A 21,717-nucleotide genomic window follows, 5' to 3' on the forward strand; every position below is an offset into this window, starting at 1 on the left:
GAGCTTTTTGAAATATAGAGCTTTTTTTTTTTTTGAGTGTGAGCAAGTCAAAGCCACATTGCAATACAGAGGACAGTGGGTTTGATATTTGTCATTTGTGTTAAAGTATGGGGCACCATACTATATGGTACTAGAAATGGAATGCATATCTCTCTTGTCAAGAACAGACATAAACTGAACTGCAGAATCATTTGTCAGGTTTTTTTTTAAATGTTTTCTTTAATTCCACATTCAGTTTAAAATAAATTTGTGAGAAAAAGTCTCTGCTCTGTGACCCCGTTTTTTCACAGGCTTGGACTGGAGAGAGCCGATACCGCTGAGAAAGCGGTGGATGTTATTGCCGAATTGCTGGAGAAATACGGTCAGGGAGGATCTTGTATGGAGGACGAGAGTGGCTTCACCTATCACAACAGCTTCCTCATGTCGGACAGGAAGGAGGCATGGCTGCTCGAAACGTCAGGGAGGTACTGGGCTGCGGAAAGAGTGGAAGGTAAGGTGGGAAAAGAACAGTGGGAATGAGCACAGTACTGCATCTGTTAAATTACATCATTCACAACAAGGAAGCTGAGAAGTAGTTTTAATGTTGTGGCAGAGCAGTGTGAGCCTCTGCCGTCTTAATAATCCGTGATTTATTTTAGAGCTTCATGCCTTGACAAAGTGAAAAATACACTGTTCCACCACAACATTAAAATAAAACAAGCTACCTGTTTTACAGTTGTGTCCAGTAGGTTTGAGCAAGTGAAATCTGTCCATTACATAGTTTGGCCACCAGAGAGCACTGCTGAGTTAATTTTTCTTCTGTAAAATGTCCCACTCTCTGCACTCTCTATTGTTCACAATAACTTGAATAGGTTCAAGTACAGTGCTTAACAAATCTATTAGACCACCACTCAATGTAAGGTTTATGCTACAGCTGCCCCAAATTAACAGCATTGGTAATAATCAAAATATGTTTGTATGTGAATGTAATGGTTAATACACCAGTATGTAGAAGTTCTTTAACTGAAATTACATTTTTAATGTTAAAATATCAGATGTCAAATTAAAGTTATTTACTTGGATTCCTGAAAAAAATGAAAATTGAGCGCAGCAAACCGGCTCAAATTTGGGTCTAAAAAGGTGGATTAGTTTGTTATTTGCCAAATAAATAACATTTTTGGTTGGTCTAATAAATATAAGCACTGTAAATTTTAGTAAATGCTATATAAATAGTATTTCAATGGTAGCTACCAGTCTTTTGCTTTTGTGCTACGGCATTCTTAACTGATGTTTGTAAAAACCTTGCAAGATGATTAAAAAGCAGTTGTCTAATGGCACACTGCCCTGTTTATGTGATGGTTGTACTATGGCTTTATGTTTTCATGTTGGTGGCAAATCATCACATTTTACACAGGTGGACATCGCAACATCTCAAACGAGTACAGCATAAGAACAAAGATAGACAAGGAACATCCTGAGATGAGGGAATATGCTCGAAGCAAGGGCTGGTGGGATGGGAAGTCTGAGTTCAACTTTGCTGCAGTTTACTCTTTTATGAACACCGCCAGAATAGAAGCCTCTGGGAGCCGATGCTCTGAGGGAAAGAAGTTGCTGGAAAAAAACAGTGGTAAGTCATTGTGCGCTTACTTCACCGTGGAAATGTGTGGCTGCACTAGACAAACCGTTTCATTTATGTTCATGTTTCACTGAAGGTCACATCACTGCTAAGACAATGATGGATATCCTGAGGGATGAAGACAGTGGCATCAACATGGAGGGCATGTTCATGACTACAGGAAGCATGGTGTCTGTGATTCCCACAAATCCTCATCTGCCAGGAGTTCACTACTTTACAGCTACTCCAGACCCCCAAAGGTCAAGAACTTCAGTCAATAAAGGTTCCTTTTAGATTTATTTTCACTGCCGTTTATCGTGTTTTAAAGTGATATCTATTTTTCTTTTTTTTTTAACTAAAGGTCTGTATTCAAGCCATTCATCTTTGTGAAATACGCTCATCAGCTGAAGCTGACAACCTCTCCCAGTTATGGTCCAAATGACCCTGTGAAGAAGAAACCCCGTTTCCAGAGCAAGCCTGACCGCAAACATGAGTTATTTATCAAGAATGAACTGGTGGCTGCCATCATTGACACAAATAAGGTCCATCAATTCAATTCAATTCAATACAGTACATACACTTTAATGTGGTCACTGTCCATTAAAAAATGTTCTTAATGTTTTTTTTTGTCTACAGGACAGAGGAAAGAAGATTACCGACAGTATGAGGCAGTTGGAAAAGGAGACGATGACAAAAATGGAGGAGTTTCTTTCATGGGGCATTGAGCAGCCTGATTTTTTGGTGAATTTGTTCTCAAATTCTGTGCAGGACGAGATGACCGTGTACAGCAAAATCTAAAAAGGCCTGCAGGATACAGTAAAATGTTAAGAGTTCAGTGTGAATAAATATAAGGACAGAACACAGCCACTGTGCAATCAAAGAATTTAGTTGGAAAATGTATTTCAAATAAAAAACACATATGCAGCTTGTGCAAACAGTATATTAAATGTTTTTATTTTAAAAAACAAAATTGTCTTTACAACTCTTTTCCAACATTTGAGTTAAAACATACATCTCTGCGCTTATAATAAATATTAAAAGGTTTTATGATTATATTATCAGTTAATACGTTTATGTGGCACATTAAAGGAGGATGCTGGTTTTCAAAGTCAAGCGTTCTGAACACTGCATAAACACTCTTTAATTCAAGCAGCTGTCAATATAGATGTAATTTTAAAAAAATACATGAAGCAATCACAAGAAGGCCATAGAAATGTTTCTACCGTGTCCTCTGCTCACACAGTCCTGATAAACGGTGCAATCACAGGCAATTAATATTTATCCTCACGTAAAACAATAATGTGCACCATATGCATCAAAGCTACATTACCAGTTAACCAACTAGTAACTTAATCATAAATTAGACTAACTAGTAAGACTCTACACATCTTCCCTTCTTTCCTTCAGCGAACAGCATTATTAGAAAAATAAAAAAACATCATCCAATGATTATTGCTCATGTAATGGCATCAAATAAAACTCCAGAAGGTTCCAGTGTATGTATAAAATACACCTGCTTAAAATTACAAAAGCCTTTAACTAAACACATGAATGAGATATGTCTGTCATTGTTAAACATGCTGAATGCATAAGCCCTGAGTCATTGCAGTCATCAGCCTAATCAGTTAATAACTTACTGAACAGCCTTTTTTTTTCCAGATAAAGAAAAACAGTCATATCTCACCAGGAGTTTCTGAAGAACACAGGCAGACATGTAAATAAACTACCACACTACCATGATTACTTGCAAGAGGAAGTGACACTGACTTTGAAAATCAATTCCCTGATCAAACTGACATGTATAATGAGGAGTTTTTCGTGTCAGTGTCTTTTTAATCACAAGAGATTATAACTGCACACTCTCTTCCTTAAACTTTCAATTTCACCAAAACAATATGTAAGACCATCGGACAGTTCATGTCCCTACCTGTCACAAAGGGTGAAATGTTCAACGCAAAAATACGACCATAAAACAATAATTAAAAGGCTCAGTGTGAAGGATTTAGTGGCTCTATCAGCAGAGATGGAACATAATATTTATAATTATGTTCATGTTATTGTATAATTACCTGCTCTTAAGCACCATCCTGTATTTACTATGTTCACATGACTTCACAATGTTACACTGCTACGTTTCTATTGTAGCTCAGAGAGGACAAATCTAACTATTGCTGTGGATTTTACACTAAGGCCACCAAAGGTTTTCTTACATGATTGAAAGTGATCATGTGAAGAGGTTTTCAGTCTGCAGCTTCACTCATAGATGCCCCTAAATCCTACACTCTGAACCTAAAACATATACATTAATAAATCCTTTTAAGATCAACCTCTGTAAATAAATGTAATGTCAGTCTTTCAGGTTAACCGTGCACTCTGAAACACTGTTGAATAGGGTGTTGACACGACAATGACAGTGCAAAGAGAATGTCTGCTTATCAAGATCAGTCTCGACATTGCGCTCATTTCACCACAGCATGTATTTGGCAGACATGCGTTAACGGAAATGTTTACTTTTGTGATAAACAAAAGTGATGTCAGCTCTTATCTTTTGGTTTTATGTGAGGAAACGGTAATAAAGGCGACCGTCTTGGAAGTCATATTCCTGCTTGATGTGCTGGATAATACCACCTTGCTGTAAATGTGTCCCGTAGAGAACCGCCTCACCACGATCCTGAGACAAGCCGACCTGCTGCAGCCAGTCGACAAGTTCAGAGCCAAGAAAGCAGTCCACAGTCGATCTGGCCCCACATCTGAAAGACAAAAGAAACATTTCATGAAAAGCCACGGAAGGCAGATGAGAGGCGGACAGTCTCAAGAAACAGAATGATTTTCAGAATGTACCTTACTATGAAGGCTCTAACTATGTTTAACCAGTACTACTGGATGCAGTAGTTCCCCCCAGTGTGACAGAAATTTAATTAGGGATGATTTTATTCAATTTGATTAGATTTAATATAGGCACTCGATTACAAATTAGGATAAGCCAAATCTATAAAAGTGTCATCACCGCTTACCTTCAATATTTAATACAACAAGAGAATCTTATATTGTTTTTTTTCCCCTATTTTATGACACATGAAAAGAAGAGGGCTGCTGATTTCAGAACCACCCACGTGTCATTGTGTTTATCACTGAGACAGAGAACTCAAGGCCTGATATACCGACAAGCATTAATGTCGCTGTAAATATAAAAGTGAAGTCTCTCTGATACACTCATGCCCACATGCCTCACTCTAGCAGTTAATAGGAACTTTTACACAACTTAATATTACGATTTCACTACTGGTGAATTATGAGCAAACATAAAATTACTGTTAGAATACGTTTTGTGTTCTGCCTGTGAATGTGTAGGCAAATGGACTTGCTTTTAGTGAAGTTGAAGACATTTTACTTGTTCTTCAGTTCTGACAAACTGCTACCTCCAAGAATCTAGTGAGTTAAACAATGCAGGACATTCATTTGCTCAGAAACTCAGTTTCAGGTTGTGACCAGTGGATGTATGAAATCGGCCGTAAGGGGTTTTCATTCATAACAAATAACTGATTTGCATGGTTGTTACACATAAAGCTGTTGCTAATTGAAAACCTGTGATTGGAAAAAGATTCTATTGTATTGATGGATGTAAACAAGGATGCAGTTAAAAGGTCATGTTAGTCGCACGCAGTTCTGTGTAAGACATGAGCTCACGTTGCAGGGGAGTTGATTGGACACTACTATCCTGCTAGCCTCTAGGCTAGCACCACAAGGAAGACTTTGCGTGCCTTTCCAGCAAGGAACGAATCAGAACCGGACACAGTCTGATCATATATAACAAGGAGACAAAGACTGGTTATTCCAGAGGGAGTGTGTGTCATCCCAGCCCTAATGAATTATCTTAAAGTTGATTATACAGTTTCATCTTGATGTTGCCTCTGTTCCTTCAGCCGAGCTTTCTGCAAATACATTCACACAGACTCCAGAGACTTCCTCAAAGTTCTCCAAAATCTGGAGAGCAAAAACAGCTTGTAAATAAAAGCCCAGTGTGGTTGGATCTCTCTGATCTCTCTCACACACAGACTTATTACGGCCTGCGTCAGAGACCTTTCCTTTTTGTTTGCGAATTCCCTTCCTCTTTTTTTTGACCACGCTACAGTAAACGTTGTTCCTTGTTCCTCAACCATCCTTGTTGTGTCTTCTCAGTTTGTTATGGCTTACAATCTGTTTATTTTCATGTCAAGGTCTGACCAGGGTTACAGTGAATATGACTGTGTGTGCTCTCACCTCCTCTTTTTCACAATGTCATGAAAACACTGATCCTTGTGGTATTTGGTGAACTTGGTGCAGGTCATCCTGATTTCCTCAGGTAAATCTCTCTGTAGCCTTTCTTGTTTTTTTCCATTCCACAGATTGTATAACCTAAAGATCATTGACAGAAACAGAATTGAAATGCATGCACATTACATATTATATACACATGTATGGCATATTTTATATTGGTGTGTAAAACTTCAGTGTTTATTCTTTACCTCTTTTTAAACGGTAATATAATCAAAAGCTTGTCCAGCCCAAACAGAGCAAAGGAGAGCAAACCCTGTTAATAGACAACATGTTATAATATTGGTACAAAGCAACAAAAAACAAACAAACATAACTCAAGTGTTGGTACATCATTTGGAACCTAACCTGTCCATAGTTGGCCACAGCACAGAAAAACTGCAGCTCCAAGTAAAGTCGACCAGGGACACGGTTAAAGAGTAACCACAGGCAGCTCGACAAGTTCTGTGCAAATAGACATGGAGCAATTTTAAAATCCTGTAACCAACGACTGGAAACAATTAAAAATGTACTACATGAAAACAATTTGTTCTGTGTTAAAGAACGAAAGGATGCACACTAAATTGTCTTAACAGTTGTTTCAGACACACAACACCAAACAATGAAACATTTAATGGAATTACTATTATTATATCATAATTGTAAGGTTTCTATTTAATATTTAACCCTAACCCTTTTAAAATATCTCTTATTTTGAGGATATTTCTTGATGACTTTCCTCCTCTTTTTCCTCCAATACTGGTAGGGGGTGAAATTACACAGCTCGGCCATTTGTCTGATTTGGTTTGTGATACAATGAACGTAATAATGCAGACAGGAAGGACAACATCATGAGCAGAAGTTTACTCACTGCGAGCAAACTGACAGTCAGAAGCAGACACAAGAGCACGTGACGGGCCACTTGTCTATCTGCAACCTGTTGAAACTCTTCCACTTGGACAAGCAGGCAGTCTGTGGAGTCACACCTATTCTCACACTGACCTGAGGAAGGCAGCAGAGATTAGAATAATAAATGATTACGGTCATTTTGGATTTATAAGAATGAAAAAAGAGTCAAGATGCATTAATGATGCAATACCTGTGAAGGTGGTTTGTGTGTTGTCCATACTTGTGCTGAGGATCATGTCAGGCATGGGCTGGGGTGGTGCACAGTCACATAAGAGGCATGCTGATAACAAAAAGGAGGAACAAAAAGTGATTTGAACCGAAGTCTGGATGTGTAGAGCCTTTACACTACGCACCACAAGTGAAAATACCTCTGTCGGGATCTCCCGACATGGCATCAGCCTCAAAAGGTGTCGGGTTTTCTGGTTCAACTTGAGTCACAAGATCCTCTACATTGTCAAGTGAAGAATTTCCCTCTTGGCTTTGGTCATTCTGGGCCCAGCTTCCTCTACTGAGACACACAAGTGAGCTCCCTCCCAGCAGTATGCTGAGGGCAGCTACAACTATTGTGCAGATTATCTATTGATTCATACAAAAATCACAGTATTTAGACTTTGAAGGAACTCTCAGCTGGTTCCTACGAAGCTCCTAAATAGCTTCAAATTAATTTTCAATTATGTTGTTACCTGTGGTTTGCCATAAAAGAATGATGAGTCTATTGTGTCAGACATTTTTTCCCCAGAAATGAGCAGCACGGCAGTTACTGAGGCAGGAATGCTGTAATGTAAAACATTAATGACAAATCACGGACAGTAATGTGAAATATAAACCAGCTCAGTAACACTGTACTAAACCTGGCCAGTGTCACTGAATTGCAGATTAAATATTCTAGATCCAGCTTTTAGGCAGCATCTGTTCATATACCTCAGGACAGGGTACATATGGGTTGTTTTTCCACCGTTCAGTGGAAGTTTGGTTTCATTTCTGTAATCAGTCTTATTTCAAGTGACTTACCCCCAGCCTGCAATTACAAATATGCCTGGTGAAATTTTCAGATCCTCAAAACTTCTCACGAGCACCAGTGAGAGCGCTATTAAACCTAAAACAACAACAAATATGCAACATAAGCAACCAATCGTCATAAGAACCCATCTAAAGTGACATAACAGGTTATTGTGAGTGGAGATAGGTCCTGTTTACATACCTGGCCACACATAGGTGCTGTAGAGCGAGGTGCATAATAACGTGAAAGTCAAGATCTGCCCGATGAAGTTGTCTTCTTTCACCACAAAGTTCCACAAGATCATCCCAATACAGGTGAGAAACTAGTCAACAAACCGTAAGAAATATCAGTATTTAAAACTACAAGTACATTTCCTTTGCCAGTTTAACTGACAGTTAATAAAAACAACATAAATAACAACAACACAGTGTGCTCACCTGTGCCAAGAAAAGGTTGACAGAAAACATGTGAGGTAGCCTCTTGAATTTCTTGCTTAAAAACATAACAACAATTGTCCACACCTGTCAGAAAAAAAAATCGAAACATTAATGTTTACAAACACAAAAAAATTGTTGGCTGGTTAATTTGTTTAAAATCAAAGAAAAGGTTGATTTTTTCAACAGAATATTTAAGATATATACGTTTATATCTTAACATATTGAAGAAGCAGACACATCCAAGAACAACTGGAGTAGAGGATCATACAGAATAAAGACAAAGGTTTCTTAAAATATACAGAGGGTTGATTGAGGAAGTTAGTCTGAAAGTCAGTCACACGTGTGAACAAATTCCCTTTTCGCTCACATGATGCAACATTAGAAACTAGGAATAGTGAATTTACATAAACATAGTTATAGTAATCATAGAAGGCCAAACTGTTTTCAGGTATGAAGTGAGACATGCTCTTTAAAAAAATAGGTTTTCACACAAGAGCAAAACATCAGAGCTAACTATGAAGTGAATGGCTGTGACTCACCAGTACAACTAAGCCCACTATGCTGATGTTAAAGCTGACGTTTTGCAAAGAATTAATCAAAAGCTCTGGATCCATCCAACTCATGGAAAGCAACCAGGCAGAAACATACATAATCGGAGCTGAGAGAAAAGTGCTGATCACCATCCCTGAGGTTACCTGTAACATAAAAACAAAAATTATGAACAGTGGGTGTAAAAGAAAACGGTAAAGTATCCGAAAGGCAGAGAGATGTTTGGCAAGTAGGTGTAAACAACTTACGACATCTAGCTCAGCATTATAATAGACGGCATAGATGGCCACACTTGGTGCAGTGGGAAATACTCCATAAAGAAAGGCATAATTGGAGAGACTTGAGTGGTTCAAGCTGCTATTGGTGTTGTCCAACAGTTCCACCATGTCCCTACAAATCAGGGGCATCAGCAACCTGAAAAACAAATCAAAAGACAGGTTTCATTTGCCATTTTTTTGAGAGAGGTGATACAACACAATGCTGTGCTACTAAAGCATTTTCAAACTCCAGCTATTATTACTATGACACAAACCCCTGTGACCACTTATCATAACATCCATTTGGTAAAAGGGGTGTGGTCTGAGAGAAGTCAGACTCACTCAAACCATCAGCACATAACAACACGTTGGGAGGACTTCAAAAAGCTCTGACCTGCTGACTCTCTAACCTTCTACATAATAGCTAATTATGAGACTGCACAGTCATATGATAACATTAAGTCACGAACATGGGTTCTGATGATGATTGGTTGCTTATGTTGCATATTTCTGCTTTTTTTAGGTTCAATTGCGTCATCTGATAACATAAAATGACAAAGGGATGAGGTTTTTTTTTACTCACAATTAAACCAAACTCAAACCATCAGCACATAACAACACGTTGGGAGGACTTCAAAAAGCTCTGACCTGCTGACTCTCTAACCTCCTACAGAATAGCTAATTATAAAACTGCACGGTCATCTGATAACATTAAGTCACTAACATGGGTTCTGATGAAGATTGGTTGCTTATGTTGCATATTTATGCTTTTTTTAGCTTCCAATTGCGTCATCTGATGACATAAAATGACAAAGGGATGAGGTTTTTTTTTACTCACAATTTTGCAGTAAGGAGTAATATCAGTGAAACAACTGTGGATCTGGTTAGTTTCCTCAACTGGCCCACCATGGACAGACCCAAGTAGAACAAAGCTGCTCCCCCGAAAGAGTTGGCCAAGCCATCCACAAAATCCGCCATGAAGGGAGGAATTGTCTGGTGCAGGGCAAAGTGGGTGATGAGGCCAATGACAACCATAAACACTATAGGGTTCTTCAAGACTTGTAAAACTACAACTCCCACGATGATTAGTTTGCTCTGCTGGGTGTTTCCCTGATTCTTCCACTTCTGGATCTCACAGAAAGCAAAGCCGATGGGATTTAGAAGCATCAGCGACACGGGAGCAACCAGGTAGATGTACTGGAGGTACTCCGGGTGTGTGTTCTGGTATAAGGCTTCAACTATGGATAGAAATTTGGACAAATGGTTCATTATGGTGTGATCTTGTGCAACACAGTCAAAAAAAGTCAAGAAACAGTTAAGTCTTCATTAATAAGAAGTGTGTAAAAAGGGTTCTTAAATTCACATCCTTATTGAAATTCATTAATTGGTCTGAAAAAATATAAGTTTTAGTCATTTGTAGTTAGTAGAGCTCAGCTCACCTTACGTGGCTTCAAAATTCTCTAGAGGTGAAACTGCCAGTCAAACGAGTACTTTATATAATCATCGGCTGTCATGCTTGAAGTGTTTTACACAAAATATTTTTTGCTTGCATAAGTTAATTCCTGGATTACCAAGTCTATTGTAGTGTGTTGCACATGCACTGAAAACCTGTCCTCTCTGCGTAAACCACAGGTTACTGAATGTATGATTAGTGGTATGTGTGTGTGTGTGTAAGATAATGGATGACACTCCCAAAAACGTTCATATTCAGTTTGTTGTTCTCAGGTTGTTAGATCTGATGGATGGGCATCGGACAAACATTAACTCAGCTTGATTTGTTAATTGATTACTAATTGATTAATCGTCAACTATTTTGATAATCGATTAATCAGTTTGAAGCTTTTCCATTATTAAAACAATATTTCTGATCATTTTAGGTTCTTAAATGTGAATATTTTCTTTGTTTCTTTGCTCCACATAACAAAGAAGTCATTGAAACCAAATCATTTTGGTTTGTGGACAGAGAACATCGTCATTTCCAGGTTTGACAAACACTGATCAATGTTTTTTTCACATTTTCTGACATTTTATGGATCAAACCATTAACTGATTAATCGAGAAAATAATCGACAGATTAAAGCTCTAATCTAAATTACAGCAGTGTGGAGGTCAGCTTGAAAGGCATTATACTTACCTATTGGATACCCCAGCGCAAAGTCATTGCTTTGTGTTGCAAATATTGAGAAGAGTCCAGCTTTACTGTAGCGACTCTCAGGACTGGCAACGATCAGTGTGAGGACACAGACCAGGAAAAACACCGACACTTTGGCGACGAGGATGCTCCAGAGAAAAGGCCAGATGACATTACCAAAGTCCAGCAGCACCATGTTCTTAAACAGCAGTGCTGGGAGGGCAAACTTAGACACAAAGTTCCCCAATCCTTTGGCCTGGTTAGAGGTAATGATGTTTGCTCTCCCTGCGATGTATCCACACAGGATTATCCCAAAGCACTCCAGCAGAGCTGGGAAGAGCTTGTCGATCGACATGGTGGATGAGAGATCAGGAGAGTCTGGGGCGTCCTCCTCCTCCTCATATGAGAAGTTGAAACCTGGTGTCTTCATCATGCTGCTCCTTCCAACAGTGACAGCTTATCATGTGTGACCATGGCTGCGTCACTACAAGAGAACAAAAGGGGAAAATATGCAGTTGAAGGTGGAGTCAAAGTCCTTATAATTTAGAGTGGAAACACCATCTATAGGATATGTTCAAATAGAACTAAAGAATAAAATGCGTATAACCACTTATTGTACCTGCTATGGTAAATGTATAACAATAATTTGTCATTTAAATGACAAAAATGTAAATTAAGGATTATTGTGTTCAGTTGTTGTTTTTGTTGTTTCTCAACATTTCAATTATGGTTTTGTGGTGTGGTGTTGAATCTCCGGGTTATTCAATCGATAGTTTCAGTCAGGTCTCAATAAACCTTAACTTTCAGCCTTTTCCTTTTTATGATTTTGAAAAATGTATGTTCAATTAATTTTACAGGAACAAAACAAAAACAAAATAAAATGAAAACAAAGTGATTTGATGGGTTAGCAACGTTCAGTTTTCAACAGATAAGTAAATAAATAACACTGAGTATATGCAAAGTTCAGGAAACAAGACTGCTGATAAGATTGATAAGATTATGTACTGATTATATGACTATGAATATAACATAGTTATAATGTCCCCTATGTTTTTACTTGTACTTCAACTTGTACAGATTTTATAATCTCTGGCAAAAACTGACTGAATTGATATCTTCATGTTCAATTGGCTGAATTTCTGTATTTGTAGCCGTAAATGAATTGAAGATCAGGGGCAAACTCCATTCCATACATAAAAGCGGAAGTCACATTACTAACCAAGCCAAAATACCACATGTTGTGAAAGTAATTCTCACCTAACAGCAGCTCCTGACTCCTCACCACTCCACTGACAGCACGAGCTAACAGTTAGCAAGCTAACTACCGCTGAGCCGCAGGAGGAAACGGGACCAAGAGTGTCGCGGCGGACACTCGACACACTGAGCTACCGACGGCGGATAGAACTTTGCCGTGGAGACAGTTCACAGCCACAGGACTCTGCAGTAAACACGCGGTTGTGACACGGTCACTTTAAAAAACAACCCAGGCAAACTTTCATAATCCGTGATTTACACCAATCACGTTTTCGACACGGCAGAAGAGGGCGGGGTTCTTCTTCTTCTTCTACTAATAATAATAGTCGGCAGGCTGTGCACTGACAGGCGTAATGCTGCCCCCTACAGTTTAAAGTTCTTGATTTCCGCGACCAGTCCCTCTATATCTAAAGGGGGCCGAGTTTACTTACTTGTCAGACGAGACAAATAAATAAATACATGTAAAATTTAAAGCATTTATTTATTTAGTCCTGTATTTATTTATCTATGTATTTATTTATTCGTTCCAGTATTTATTTATTTATGTATTTATTTATTTATGTATTTATTTATTCCTGTATTTATTTATGTATTTATTGATATGTCAGGTCTCGTCCATATCCAGTTGCCCACAGCAATAATATCACAATAAAGATATTAATGATTACATTTCACAGAATTTTTCAAATGTTTTTATATAGGCATAGAACGATATATAGAACATGTTTATTCGCAAATTAAATCTTTTCATATAAAAAAAAACGAAAAAGAAAACAAAAAGCTTATATATGAGGTTTAATGTTGACTGTAATACATGTAATAATGTGATAATTACAGCCAAATGTCTTATTGTTACTATTATTAAATACATATTGAAGTATTTTGAGGAGGATATCTGAACTTCTTTCTGTTGGCTGAACAGTACAGTTTAATTTGGATATAGTATCAACCACGTAAATGTAAACACTGACAAACTTAACCAATTTAACCAAACAAGATGCAACTATTATTCATGTAATGTGGGTGTTTGCACATTGCATGAATAATAGTTATTTTGTAGCCTATAAGCTTAATTACACACCTGCCACACAGTCGTCAGAGCAACGAGGATGAAAACTGTCATACTCCTGGAATGTGGAAAGAAACCACGCAGGCAAAAATATAGAGGGCAAGAAACGCAAATGTGGATATTTCCATATTTATTTGAATATCAAATAGAGGCTTGGTAGAAAATTCTATGCAAAAACGAACAGTGCAGTGGAACAATGTTTCAGTGGGCATTGTATTTAAAAGATCCCCCCATGTCCTTTGTGTAGTCCAAGTGAAAAAGCATTTTATATTAGGATTCATGTGTGACTGTATTGTACATCTACTCACATGTGTCTGTCAGAAATAAATCACACTATTGATACACACGTATAAGTTCATAAACATTTACATTTTCACATGTACAGTGAAAAATAAGGAAAACAACACCACTCTGACAAAACATGTTAACTTGTTGCAGTATAACGTATATACTAGTACATATTCAAAAAGCCCATCTGCAAAACAATAAAAAGCAGAGATTTTACATACAGTATATATTGTGTCATCAAAGACAATAGTAATATGTTTCACTGAGGACAGGCCTTTACAATGTGCTCAGCTCAATAAGACGCCCTGCGAACACTCCTAATGTACCAATGAGACAAACAGCCATGAAGACACACAACAGAATGTGATCCAGCACCATGGCCACAAACTTCCACTCTTCAGCAGCCTGAGGAAAAAAAGAAGTGAAAACATGTCAACACAGAAAAATCACCAAGAACCACATTAGAGCCCATTTCTGTGTGAGGGAGATTACATTGTTGGATTCCTCGTCCGATTTCATGGTTTCTGCAATGTACTTGACTCCTTCAATGGCACTGCGGACATCAGGATTCTTGGTGATCGGTGACTGGTAGGGAACAGCAGATATCTGGTTGCCTGAGATGTCTGAGATGTCCATGTCGGCTCCATAGAGGCTTTTACCCTGCTTTTCTTTGCCAGGGCGCTTCATTGTTGAAAAGAACATGATGTTGGGAATGGTTTCTATGAAAAGCTGCCAAAAAAGAGACACTGGATAAACACAAAAGCCATGGCGTCAACAACATCAAAGCAGATATTCTGTCTTTGTACCACTAGATGGCAGTGTAATGCAGAGGAAAATTTCTTTCCATGCTTGAAAATGTTCTTCAGCTTCATAGTAAACTCATTTAAAGTCATTATCCTGTCCCTCTTCACTGTCCTTACCTTACGGACCCATTCTGGCATTGTATGAGTGCTCGGAGACCGGTGGTGGGTGTTGATGACAATGACTGTGATGATGATGGAGGCGATGACGAAAACCATGGTGAAAAGCATGTATTTCCCAATGAGTGGTACAGCGCTGGAGGTCGAGGGGATCAGCTCCACAATGACCAGCAAGAACACAGTCAGAGACAGCAAGACAGAGATGCTGAGAGTCATCTTCTCACCTGGGTGACAGAATGGAGCATATTAATAATAATAATCGCTTCTACTGACTTTTAAACGTGTCTAAATATCACAGTGTCATGTAATTGAATAACAAATATATGTCATCAATCAAGACGAGGATCAGATTACAAAACTCAAGACACAAATGACATAACACAAACAATCTAATCTTGGACTCTAACTAGTAGCGCTTGGTCTTTATCAGTGTTATTGATTATGCTCAGATTCTACAGAGCTATTGAAGGGACCAAGAGGTCAATTAAAACGTTACCTATTGGGGACTTAAAATTCAAACTGAAGATTTACCTCAGTTAGACTTGACACAGCAGGGTCAATGGATTGGAAACAACATGTTTAGTCCCTATTTATGAATTACACCGATTTTAACATGTGTACATGTTGAAATATGGAACTGCAGCATTAAACATCATGTTGACTCTCCAGCACCACAGGGGAAAACAATTTAGATGAGAACATATAAATTGTGTCCAGTCAACCAATAAGGAGTCCATCTCTAGTGTTCACACAACATAATAACTGCACTGTTCACCCACGCAAACAAATCATATTAAAAACGCTGAGTTTGGCGAGGCAGTTTCTTTCCCCCTATGACCAAAAACAGAAGAAGTAAATAGATTCTGACAATGCTTCACAGAAGTGAAAAGCAATGCGTTGTTGTTTTTGTTGTTCTGTGAGAGCAGTTGTCCCTGAGAGAGTGAGATTTGGCACAAGCTTCTCCTTCAGCTTTACACTATCCTGTCAGAATCCATATCAGAGAAAGGGTTCAAGTGATGTATTATACATTAAAGCAAAGGCCCGCTTTCAGACATGACAGCGCAGAGAGATCCCGGGTAATGAGGCAGACCCACTCACTGGGAACACAGCCACATGAGCACATGAGTGAGTGGGGCACTTCCCATAGCAACTGACATAGGGACAACCCAGACTGACAGGCACCATTAAAGGCAAGGATTTGTCCAATGCAGTGCTTGTTCATATCATAAAAACGTGAAATGAAACCTGGATTGATTTACAGTCGATATTATATGTCTTTATATATTATATGTATATATGTTTAGCATACTCCTTCTAATCTACATAGACAGGTCATATCTATACACCAGGTGCAGCTATTTCAACTAGCAATTAAAAGTCTAGTCCAGTTAGTGGCAGTGAGACTGCAAAATGCAACACATTGCGGAATTCTCTGCTCTCCCCTCACTTTCCCAAGTACACAGGGAACAATAAAGGCTTTTGCAGACCAGAAAGGATGTAAACTCATATTCTCCCTAGTGTTCCTCCTCTTCTTCTCCTTCATTGGTTTATGCATTTAAAACAACACGTGACCTGGTTGGTTTGCCTACAAACCTGCCTACCTAAAATATTCTGAGGTTCCAAAACATTATCCACTTACATACATACACTCTTAGAAATAAAAGTGCTAAGTAGAACCATATAAGGTTCTTCGGCTTGTCCTCATAGGAGAACCATTTTTGGCTTCAGGTAGAACCTTTTTATAAAGGTTCCACCTGGAACCCTTTTGGAGGGTTCCATCAAGAACCCTTTTAAAACCCTTTATTCAGGGAAAGGGTTTTTAAAGGGTTCTCTGCATCAAAATGGTTCTTACTGGAACCATTAGTGTTATCAAGAACCCTTGAAAAACCCTTTCTTCAGGAAAGGGTTTTTCAGAAGCAAATGGTTCCAGGTAGAACCTCAGCCCTTGTAGAAGGACCCTTTTGGAACCCTTATTTCTAAGAGTGTACATACGTACAAACAAACATACTATATATTAGTATGTTAAAATTCTGCTTATAAACCTTTAAAATGTTATTAAAACATAAAATGTATGTATAAGATCAAAATCTGTTTGAATTGCTAATCTGCATGGTTCCTTTGAAATAATCCAAATTATTAGGAATGTGCTCTACATGGATGTTGATTCAACTTGAATGATATTTACGGCAACTATTTGCTTTCTTGTGACAACTTATGTTTATGACAATCTTATGTTTACATATATAAACAGTTAAATACATGGACATACAGTCAGTTGCTTTCTCATGCAATTCCACATCTACAGCTTCCCCTCATATCCAGCAAGAGTTGCTGTAAACCACATGAGAATGCACAGCCAAAGCAAACACAATGTCTTGTTGACATAAAGTGTTCCATAAAATGGACGACATGATGAGCAAATACATTGTTACAACACTAGCTCAGCCCCATTTCTGTGGAAGGAAACAACAATGAATCAGTAAGTCTACATACCAGAGTCTGTGGGAAGGTAGAAGACGAGGCCAGTCAGGAAGGAGAAGAGCATGCAGGGGATGATGACGTTGACGATGAAGTACAGCGGGAGCCGCAGCATTAGAAAGTGGTAGGTGATATCTAGGTAAGGAGTCTCTGGGCAACAAGCGTAGTACACCCAGTGCTTCCAGCTGTGGGATTCCTTCATCACCCACTCTCCACTTTCCATGAATTTACTCAGATCGGGCTTTTCACTGTCCTAAAGAGAAGGAGCAAACACAATGAATCCATTTTCTACTAAAATACTATATCTTTGTATAACATTCTAAAACATTTACATACTGAAATCTCTGTTTTAGTTGGAGCTATGTCTTTAATACTCTGAATATGCCTAAGTGCATTTGTATTTTGTCACATCTTTATTACTTTAACAATTTCCCCAACATGGTTATCAATAAAAAATATTACCAGAACTTCGATTATCTTATTTTATGGACCATGAAAAGTGTGTTTGTTGTTTGCCTTATTTAGGATATTTGTATAGTTAAAGTTTGTACCACCCCCTGTAGCCAAACACAATGCTACAACCAGGCACATAAATCCCCATTTGACCTAATTAAAATTGGTTGTTTTGATCAAACAAGAAAAATGTAATGAATTAATAATGAGATTCCTTTTTTTAGTTTACACCAGGCTGCTTTCTATCCTATAAGCTATTTATCTGCTATTTAGATTCATATTTGACTGACAGTGAGTTTTCAAAATCAAACATTGGAATCGAACAATATTTTCCACAGTTCAATTACTCCCTCCAACAAATGTTCTGAGTGGAATTACAGGATTGATGACAACCAAGTTTCCATCGTAAGTCCATGTGCCCAGCTTCATGCTGCAGTTCTGAAGGTCAAAGGGGAAATGCAGCACAATGATTTCACAGTAGCTCTTGAAGATGGCAGGCGGGTTCCATGTGATCATGCCAGTGTGCTCCAGCAGCACTTTGGTTTCATGAACGATGGCAAAGTCACCGTCAGCACTGCAGGCACAGACAAACACAAAGCAGAATCAACACGGGGGGGAGGGGGGTAAGTTAAATGTTAACGTAAGTGGACATGAGTGCCTGAGGACGGGCTCATGCTGCTGCCACACAGCTCAGCCAACCAGCACTCCGGTTGGCACAAGTTGTTGTGGCAGCAGAGCTCGTTGTCAGGGGGAAAAAAAAAAACGGCAGTTTGTAAGATGCAGCATATGGTGAGGGGAAAGGTGGGGGTGGGTGAGAGCAATACAGAGGCCCGATTTAGCCAGATGAAATCTGAGCTCCCACACACTGCTTACTGGAGCATCGGAAAGTGTGATTCAAAACATCACTGACAGGTGTGCCGACTGTTTCTAGAACCCTTGATGCTTTAGGTCACGTCAAGCTTATTGTGATGAAAAATCTGTCGAGAAATGGGATCAAATATAGATCATTTACATACTTGTTGTAGAGCACCAGATCAGGCCTCCAAATGTCAGTGGAGGGAACTCTGATCTTTGTGATGCCACCGTACTCCTCAGGGTCCCACTGCAAGTTCACATCTTTCCATTTCTGAAAATAAAACCCAAATAAGGACAAGAATGGCAACAATTATTGCAGGTTTTTTTTATGGGGAAATGCTAAATATGTGCAAAAACAAGTATCTCTTCAAATATCTCTTTTGGAAAACATATACAGAGCTGTCTTGTCTGGAGAAATAATACAAATATTAACATTAACATTAATTAAACACTCTTTGAAATAAGGGTTCCAAAAGGGTCCTTCTACAAGGGCTGAGGTTCTACCTGGAACCATTTGCTTCTGAAAAAACCTTTCACGAAGAAAGGGTTTTTCAAGGGTTCTTGGTAACACTAATGGTTCCAGTAAGAACCATCTTGATCCAGAGAACCCTTTAAAACACCTTTCCTGAATAAAGGGTTTTAACAGGGTTCCTGGTGGAACCCTCCAAAAGGGCCAAAAAGGGTTCTCCTATGAGGACAAGCCGAAGAACCTTATAAGGTTCTACTTAGCACTTTTATTTCTAAGAATGTATAAAGAAAGAAAGAACAAAAGAAAAAAATAATATATAGCTAGCTAGCTAGATGGCTGGCTAGCTATCGTAGATAGATAGATAGATAGATAGATAGATAGATAGATAGATAGATAGATAGATAGATAGATAGATAGATAGATAGATAGATAGATAGATAGATAGATAGATAGATAGATAGATAGATAGATAGATAGATAGATGAAAGAAAGAAAGAAAGAAAGAAAGAAAGAAAGAAAGAATATATAGCTAGCCAGATATATAGCTAGCTAGCTATTATAGATAGATAGATAGATAGATAGACAGACAGACAGACAGACAGACAGACAGACAGACAGACAGACAGATAGATAGATAGATGAAGAAAGAAAGAAAGAAAGAAAGAAAGAAAGAAAGAAAGAAAGAAAGAAAGAAAGAAAGAAAGAAAGAAAGAAAGAAAGAAAGAATATATAGCTAGCCAGATATATAGCTAGCTAGCTAGATGGCTAGCTAGCTATTATAGATAGATAGATAGATAGATAGATAGATAGATAGATAGATAGATAGATAGATAGATAGATAGATAGATAGATAGATAGATAGATAGATAGATAGATAGATAGATAGATAGATAGATAGATAGATAGATAGATAGATAGATAGATCTCTGCTTCACAAACAAAATATTCAAAAAAGATATTGATCAAACCTGTTTCAGCCGCACATTGCTGCTAACAATCTGGTTGACCTCGTCCTGTGGATCCACATGAATGTATTCAGACAGTTGCTGTGACGGTGAATGTTAATGCAGCGGGTCTGACAGTGTGTGTGACATGAGAACTCACCACATTGATGAGCTGGATGAGCTGAAGGCCCACAGTCACAACCACTTGCTCCTTGAAGTGACTGACAGGTCGGACAACTTTATTGTATCCGGTGAAGAGAGCTTTAACTAGACTGGTCTCAGCCGAGGAGGACCAGGCAAAGCCTGAAACAAACAAGACATGCACCACACAGGTGTTTGCTATCAATTAATTCATGTATTTATTTATTTATATAGCAGCCTTTAGACTGTGAATTCTCTATTGTGGTACATGCAAATCTTGAAGCAGAATTTTCCTTTCAGAACATCTGATTTTATTTTATTTAACCTTTATTTAACCAGGAAGGTCCCATTGAGATTAAGAACCTCTTTTTCAAGGGAGTCCTGGATAGCTGCGGTGAGGTCATTTAAGTTGAGCTGAAAATAGATTGAGTGATAGTGATACTCTCATGCTTCAGTTATGTTTGTATACATACATGACATGTTGTTTTTAAGCCGACAGAAAGTATATTGTAGCGTCATTTTATTTAGACCGGCTAAAACAAGAAGAGATGCATAGGTTTTCGCAAAGCTGCTTCTATACAGGTAGATGGAACAATAAATCCATAATATGAATAGGAGGTAAGTGCAATACATAACACCGGGTCATAAACATAAATAAATAAGATTAATTCAGCACATATTCATAAACATGATGAAAATGTACTCTATACACTGTAGTTTTTATTTACAGTGTCGGACATGGGGTCTAAATTTGGCAATACTACATTCAAACATGTGATGGCACTCCTGCAAAGGAGGTGTTAATGGAGATATTCTTATACTTTTTTTCCATGGCATAGATCTGTCACAAGCCAGAGCGGGGTCCTCTTTCATTTTTCAGCTGACCTTGAAATGAAGTCGTTTTACTGCAGCAATATGATATTTGAATGGTTGGCTGCTTCTCAAGTCATTGAACTCCCTCAGTACACTGAGGAATCGCCTATGTGGTGACAAAAGTGATTGTGAAGGTTGAACAGCAAAACGCAAACACACATGGCCCTGTCAGTCAAAGAGCTGGGTTACACACGCTTACGTTTGCTCATTAGTCTTGGACCTAACAGCAGTAATGGAACATGAATAAAAGGGTTGTGCTCTTTGTCATAGATAAAAAAGTGAAACATGAAAGCTATTCCGACTACAAAACAAGCACAGATTAATTAAAGTGCTTTTTCAGCAAAGTTCTTACCTGCCAGACTGACGAGAAGAAGAATGAAAAATGAAGTCTTCATTCTTGTCAAATAACTTCAACACCTCCAAGAACGAGATCCAACCCTCGACACGATGACCACCTGAGAATTAAAAAGGTTTTGACCCACCTAAAACATTCTTTCAAGACGTGACTTACTGTACAACCTCCGGACTCTCCACTGGCAACCTTGATGTTTTTGTGTGACAGCGGATGTGAGTGACTGGCTGCCAATGCTTGTCATCTGAGAGGGTCACATTCTATGTCATCTGTTATAAGATCAACATGCTGGAGTAATCCACCACTGAAATATCCCATTATGAACTTGAACACACAAGTGTGTGTGTGTGTGTGTTGTGCAAAGACACAACACACACACACTTTTTCCTTGTATCTGTGTTTAAATATTTCCACATAGAATATAACATTCACATATTAGTCTGTTTGGTCC

At 38.4% G+C, this 21,717-nt stretch overlaps 3 protein-coding genes across 4 annotated transcripts in view; 1 reads left to right on the top strand and 2 right to left on the bottom strand.

Annotated features, from left to right (window-relative positions):
* The window catches only part of scrn3 (secernin 3), a 3,982-nt gene extending 1,367 nt beyond the window's left edge, over window positions 1–2,615 (top strand). The window contains exons 4-8 of one of the 2 annotated variants that reach the window (XM_083908961.1): window positions 291–490; window positions 1,394–1,606; window positions 1,692–1,854; window positions 1,956–2,136; window positions 2,231–2,615. In XM_083908961.1, the coding sequence (XP_083765087.1) occupies window positions 291–490; window positions 1,394–1,606; window positions 1,692–1,854; window positions 1,956–2,136; window positions 2,231–2,392 (919 nt within the window). In that variant the 3' untranslated portion in view covers window positions 2,393–2,615. The remainder of the gene's footprint in view (window positions 1–290; window positions 491–1,393; window positions 1,607–1,691; window positions 1,855–1,955; window positions 2,137–2,230) is intronic. The other variant, XM_083908960.1, reaches the window with a different exon arrangement.
* Window positions 2,616–4,104: 1,489 nt separating this feature from the next.
* Window positions 4,105–12,555, bottom strand: gpr155a (G protein-coupled receptor 155a). The gene is made up of 16 exons (XM_083908959.1): window positions 12,428–12,555; window positions 11,174–11,654; window positions 9,878–10,277; window positions 9,031–9,196; window positions 8,773–8,928; window positions 8,234–8,317; window positions 7,998–8,118; window positions 7,808–7,892; window positions 7,480–7,570; window positions 7,165–7,372; window positions 6,987–7,076; window positions 6,759–6,889; window positions 6,257–6,352; window positions 6,100–6,164; window positions 5,855–5,989; window positions 4,105–4,344 (listed from the first exon to the last, which is right to left on the bottom strand). Exons 2-16 carry the CDS (start codon window positions 11,601–11,603, stop codon window positions 4,149–4,151), a joined length of 2,454 nt encoding a protein of 817 aa, XP_083765085.1. The 5' UTR covers window positions 11,604–11,654; window positions 12,428–12,555; the 3' UTR covers window positions 4,105–4,148.
* A 1,058-nt stretch (window positions 12,556–13,613) lies between these two features.
* Window positions 13,614–21,485, bottom strand: LOC310943353 (acetylcholine receptor subunit alpha-like). Its single transcript, XM_083908902.1, has 9 exons — window positions 21,267–21,485; window positions 20,061–20,203; window positions 19,925–19,969; window positions 18,649–18,758; window positions 18,011–18,206; window positions 17,195–17,432; window positions 14,702–14,925; window positions 14,274–14,510; window positions 13,614–14,186 (listed from the first exon to the last, which is right to left on the bottom strand). Exons 1-9 carry the CDS (start codon window positions 21,307–21,309, stop codon window positions 14,058–14,060), a joined length of 1,365 nt encoding a protein of 454 aa, XP_083765028.1. The 5' UTR covers window positions 21,310–21,485; the 3' UTR covers window positions 13,614–14,057.
* Window positions 21,486–21,717: the final 232 nt, after the last annotated feature.

This window comes from Microchirus variegatus (genome assembly GCF_963457635.1).
Source record: "Microchirus variegatus genome assembly, chromosome: 22".
Classification (NCBI taxonomy): Eukaryota; Metazoa; Chordata; class Actinopteri; order Pleuronectiformes; family Soleidae; genus Microchirus; species Microchirus variegatus.

Excerpts from the sequence above, each read along its gene's own strand:
- gpr155a (XM_083908959.1), bottom strand. The coding sequence starts at position 11,603 with ATGATGAAGACACCAGGTTTCAACTTCTCATATGAGGAGGAGGAGGAC. Across the intron at positions 10,278-11,173 it reads TGCGCTGGGGTATCCAATAG|TTGAAGCCTTATACCAGAAC; the intron begins GTAAGTATAATG and ends TTCTATCCATAG. Across the intron at positions 8,119-8,233 it reads TCAACCTTTTCTTGGCACAG|TTTCTCACCTGTATTGGGAT; the intron begins GTGAGCACACTG and ends TTTGTTGACTAG.
- LOC310943353 (XM_083908902.1), bottom strand. The coding sequence starts at position 21,309 with ATGAAGACTTCATTTTTCATTCTTCTTCTCGTCAGTCTGGCAG. Across the intron at positions 18,759-19,924 it reads GCAATGTGCGGCTGAAACAG|AAATGGAAAGATGTGAACTT; the intron begins GTTTGATCAATA and ends TTTTATTTTCAG. Across the intron at positions 14,926-17,194 it reads CTACCTTCCCACAGACTCTG|GTGAGAAGATGACTCTCAGC; the intron begins GTATGTAGACTT and ends TCTGTCACCCAG.